Raw genomic sequence first — 4,793 nt, 5'->3', positions numbered from 1 at the left:
CTCCTCTGCCGGCCTTCCAATGACCTCTCATCTGATTGGTCCGGATTCTCCCGCGGACCAACCGCGGCGCCGCTTGCTCCCGCTCCCGCCGGCTCAGTCCGAGACGCCGCTCAGTGGTTGCCAGGGGCAACGCGAGACGCCGCCCCGGAGATCTCGGCTCTGTGTGCCGGGCCCGGCAGCTGCCACGCAGCCACGGCTGGCGCCCATCGGCGCGGGAAGAGCCGAGGAGCTCGGCGGCGGCCGAGCCCGGGAGCCTGGGGAGCCCGGAGGTGTCGAGAGAGAGAAGTGGGGTTGGGCTTTTGGCTGAGGAGGGCACGCTCAGAACCACCGGCCCTCCCTCCCCAAACGAGGTTCCCGGCATACCCAGGCGCCGGGGAGATTTGCTGTTTTCTTTTTAAAATTAGCATCTTCAGATTAAAGGGGTGTGCAGATGAACAGCTCTGAGCCCAAGGGGGATCCTTAGGACCGCAGGACGGTGGCTGCTGCCAGCAGCCATCTTCTATCTCCGATCCAAGACTCCGGTCCTCTCTGAGGTTCCCTCACTCCAGCCCGGGCAGGGGGTCGTGCAAGGATTAACGCAGAGGAGCCCGGCTCGGAGAGGTGGGGGGCCGTAGTCGGCAGCAGGGACTCAGACCAAGTCCTCGGATTCCAAGTCTAGGGCTCTCTGCAAACGACTCGAAACTATATACTCTACTGTGTTCTCCTGGCAGTGAATTATCCGTTCTACACAGACATATACTTACGTGCATACACACATATGTAACACACCCACCCACCCACGTGGTCAGCTCTTTGACATCAGAGACTTAACTTCCGGGTCTTCGCAGCACGGGCATATTGTTGACTGGCTGATTTATTTCTTTTGCACCAAACTACCTCAGCTTTAAACTGAACGCACACAATTACCACGGCATTTGGGCAGATCTTCACCTACTGCAGATGTCATGCTGTACCTACAAGCTGACTGGACACAGGGACCAGGCCAGAGTAGTGTTCCCTGGGGTTGGGGCGGGGGAGCCCTGGACTTGGACCCTGTGCACATATATGGTCTCCCCCCACCCCTCAGTAGAATGGTGTTACATTTCACACGTTCGACACCTTTTGTTCTTGTTAAATACTCAAACCTTTCATCAAGCTAGGAGACAGAAAAAATGAACCTGAGCCTGCCCTTGAGGAGTTCACTCTCTGCCTTGGAAGAACTCACTCTCTCATCTGGCACATACATAGGGGCATGATTTGGGCACAGAGAACTGAGTTTTAGTATCTTGCTTCACTTGCTGGCTGTGTGACCAAGCAAACCCCTAATCCAGTAAGAATTTATTGAACACCTACTATGTGCAAGGTGCTGGGGATACAAAGATAACGAAGAAACAGTCCTTTGCCCTCGAGGAGCTCACTTTCTGGGGATGCGGTGCGGTAGAAAACACGTAGCCACCAACACAAAGACAAAAGGGAGGGGGATTGGGGCTCGGGGAAGACCCTGCAGGAGCTAGCTGCAGTTCAGCCTTATCTCCATGCAGTAGAGACAGCGGCGGCTTGGGAGTCCGGAGGAGTCTTCAGCTGCCCATTCGGACGTGGCCTGAATACCCAGGTCTTGGGCAAGTTCTCAGGTTTTAGGGCCCCAGTTTTTTTATTCATAAGATGAGGGGCACACCCCGAGTCTAAGGTCCCTTTTATCTCTAGCATCTTTGGATTTGGTAACTTTTAAAAGAGACTAACCGTAGTTTTCCAGAATTCTGTCCACAAAATTCACAAGATTCAACACTTTTTTAATTGTGAAAATACTCGAACCTCAAAGTGCAGTCAACAATTCTTTTTTAAAGACATGTTGAGAAGCGGAAAAAGCAAAGCTTGAAGCCGGGAGCCTTGGGCTTGAACTCCGGCTCTGCTGTTTTGGGACAGGGCAAATCACGTGGGCCTTCCTGGGCCTCAGTTTCCCTCCCTGGAAGACGAGGGGCCGGGCTCAAGGACCGTGAGCCCGAAGTTAGGGCGCTGTGCCTGGCGTGGAAAGGCCCCAGTGCGGGCGCTCCCTCTGACACTCACCACCCTCGTGACGCTGGTAAGTCCCGTCGGTCTCAGCTTCCTCACCGGCGAAGTGGGGGCAACGAGAGCCCTCCTCCCGGGGCTGGCGTGAGGACGAAGCGAGGTCGTAGTCACAACGCGCCCGGCCGGCCTGCAGCGCCGTCCCTCCCAGCTCTAAGTCCCGCCGGCCACGGCCGGGGTAGAAGGCCTGCCGCGGCCTCGCATGGCCGCTAGGTGGCGTCGTCGGCTGGTGACCCGAAGGAGGAAGTAGGCGGCAGGTGGGGCGAGGCGGCAGAGCCGGGCCGCCTCGGCGACGCTCTAGCCCCAGTGCGGAGCTCGGTGGCTCCGCCGGCTCCAGCCCGGGACTGCGCCGAGCCCGGGGAGAGGCTGCTCCCTGGCGGAGCGCGGCGCGTGCGCAGGCGGCGCCCGGCGGGGGCCGGCCCTGAGCTCAGGTGAGCGGCGGGGAGGAGCGCCCCGGGACGGCGGCGTGACGGACGGGGCCAGGGCCGCCTCCCCCTCGGGAGCCCGGCTGCGCCTTGGCCGGGGCGTGCGTGCCAGAGGGCCGTGGCCGAGCCAGGCTGCGGGCGTCTGCGTGGGGGCAGCCGGGCGCGCGGAGCCGCCTGGGGCGTCACGCGGGATCGGGAGACTAAAGGGCTGCCCAGGCCGGCCGGAGCCCACCTCGGACCTCGCGAGGCTGCTGCCTGGAGGAGCCAGGTGGCCACGTAGGCTAGCCCCCTGCCCCCCTGCCCCCTGCTCCCTGCCAGCCTGCCCCCTGCCTCCCTGCCAGCCTGCCCCCTGCCACCCTCCCCCTGCCACCTGCCCCCTGCTCCCTGCCAGCTTGCCCCCTGCCACCTTCCCCCTGCCTCCCTGCCACCTTCCCCCTACCTCCCTGCCAGCCTGCCCCCTGCCACCTGCCCCCTGCCTCCCTGCCAGCCTGCCCCCTGCCACCTTCCTCCTGCCTCCCTGCCAGCCTGCCCCCTGCCACCTTCCCCCTGCCTCCCTGCCACCTTCCCCCTACCTCCCTGCCAGCCTGCCCCCTGCCACCTTCCTCCTGCCTCTCTGCCAGCCTGCTCCCTGCCCCCCTCCCTCTCTGTCCCCTGCTCCCTCTCTCCCTTCTCCTTGTCCTCCTACTCCCCTCCCTCCTCCCTGCTAGTCTCCTGCACCCCACCCTCTCTGCCTGCTCCCTTTCATTCCTTCTCTCCTTGTCCCCTTTCTTCCTTTCTCTGCCCCCTTCTTTTCTCTCCTCCCCCTCTTCTCCCTTGCCCTTTACCTTCTCCCCCTTCCTTTCCCTTCCTTTCCTTTCCTTTTCCCTCCCTTCTTTGTCACTAGGTTTGGGATAGCTTCTGTCTTCTTAGCTGGGTAATACATTTACCCTCTTGGTATAAACTACTCCTTGGCAAGGGCAAAAGGGTGTGTGAGATATGGAATGTGTGTGATAATGCTAAAGGGTGTGTTAATTGATATTACAGATGGCATTTGGTAATACTATGCAGGATTACAGTTAATTCCAGTTATTCAAGGCCAGGGCTTGGACTCTCTGTCCATCATTTGAAGACCAGTCTAGACAAGTTAGGAGAGGCTCGTCTGACTAGAGAGGTTCCCTTCCAAATTACTATTTTTTAATCACAGCAGCTCATGACGACCAACTAATAAGGCATGGAGTATGGACTGTACAGAATTGATCTGCACTGGAGAGGGGAGGGGAAAAAAACGCAAACAAAACAAACAGCAGCAACCAAAAAAACCCCAAACACACCCAAATTCAATTTGGTTTGATTCAGCAAACACTTGATAAGTCCCTACTAGGCGCACTTTGGGGAGTGCTGGAAGCAGTCTCCACCTTCCTCCTACTGAGGGATACAGCATGTCCACAGGTAAGCAAACTAGGTAATTCTGGGTTGGAAAAAGCACTAACAGCAGAGGAAATCAGAGAAAACTGCCCGGAAGAGGTGGTTTTTGAGCTAAACCTTGAAGGAAGATAAAAATGCTGAGAGGTGGAGCTGAGAAGAGGGAGTACATTCCAGGCATGGGGGGAGGCCAGTGCCTCCTGCTTGGATAGAGTGGTGCAGAAGATGGAATGTTGAGTAGGTGGACTGGTAAATGTCTAACAGCTGGTTTTCTGAAAAAATTTTAAAAATTTAATCTGCATTGTTAACATTTTCTCCATTACTTTAAGTTTAGACAATCAAGAAAAAAATAAATCCAGAACTGATTTGTAGCAGTTTTGAGTTGGAAATACTCCCATTGAAAAATTTAACAATTGGCCAGGGTTTAAGCCAGCCCCAGCACACCCCTGCTTGTAGGAATGACTAGTTTGTCTGGAACCTAGAATTCATGTAATGTGAAATAAAGCTGAAAAGGCAAGGTCATGTTAGAATTTTTTTTTTTGAGAAAATAGGAAGCCACTGAGAGTTTTCAAAGGGGAAAGGGAGGTCATGGTCGCACCTGTACTTTAAGAAGGTCATTGTGGAGGATGATTGGAGAGGGGAGGTCCAGGACTTCAGGAGACCAGTTAAGAGGCTGTTTTGATCATTGGAGAGGCATAGTGGAGAAGTGAAGCTGTGTTACCCAGGGCAGATGAGCCAAGCTCTCAGCTTCTGGCTTCTCTAAAGTTGCTGAGAAATTAACTCTCCACCTTGGTAGATGCTAGACACTCCTACACTGATGTGATCACAGGTCTGTAAAAATAAATATCAAAAATCAAACCAACAACCTCAAAATATTCTAGGCTAGAGGCCATGAGGGCTTAAACCCATGTGGTGGCCATGTGA

General features: G+C 55.9%; 2 protein-coding genes across 12 annotated transcripts in view; one reads left to right on the top strand and one right to left on the bottom strand.

Moving 5' to 3' along the window:
* Positions 1-1,302: 1,302 nt before the first annotated feature.
* LOC140531886 (uncharacterized) lies at positions 1,303-4,487 on the bottom strand. Its single transcript, XM_072650543.1, has 2 exons — positions 4,468-4,487; positions 1,303-2,757 (listed from the first exon to the last, which is right to left on the bottom strand). The coding sequence occupies exons 1-2, from the start codon at positions 4,485-4,487 to the stop codon at positions 2,253-2,255; spliced, it is 525 nt and encodes a 174-aa protein (XP_072506644.1). The 3' UTR covers positions 1,303-2,252.
* The window catches only part of MEST (mesoderm specific transcript), a 47,407-nt gene continuing 45,006 nt past the window's right edge, over positions 2,393-4,793 (top strand). For 5 of the 11 annotated variants that reach the window (XM_072652721.1, XM_072652730.1, XM_072652722.1 and 2 more), the window contains exon 1: positions 2,628-2,736. The gene's annotated coding sequence lies outside the window, so the exon portion shown is untranslated. Of the gene's footprint in view, positions 2,475-2,627; positions 2,745-3,650; positions 3,897-4,793 lie in introns of those variants that run through there. The other 6 variants (XM_072652729.1, XM_072652725.1, XM_072652731.1 and 3 more) reach the window with 5 other exon arrangements.

The sequence above is a fragment of the Notamacropus eugenii genome, chromosome 3, assembly GCF_028372415.1.
Source record: "Notamacropus eugenii isolate mMacEug1 chromosome 3, mMacEug1.pri_v2, whole genome shotgun sequence".
Lineage (NCBI taxonomy): Eukaryota > Metazoa > Chordata > Mammalia > Diprotodontia > Macropodidae > Notamacropus > Notamacropus eugenii.
Note: the sequence above shows the minus strand (reverse complement) of the source record. Positions and strands in the feature narration are given on the sequence as shown.

Coding starts and splice junctions, on each gene's coding strand:
- LOC140531886 (XM_072650543.1), bottom strand. CDS start 4,487: ATGACCTTCTTAAAGTACAG. Junction 2,758..4,467: donor ATGACCTTCTTAAAGTACAG/GTGCGACCATGA, acceptor GCAGGGGGGCAG/GGGGCTAGCCTACGTGGCCA.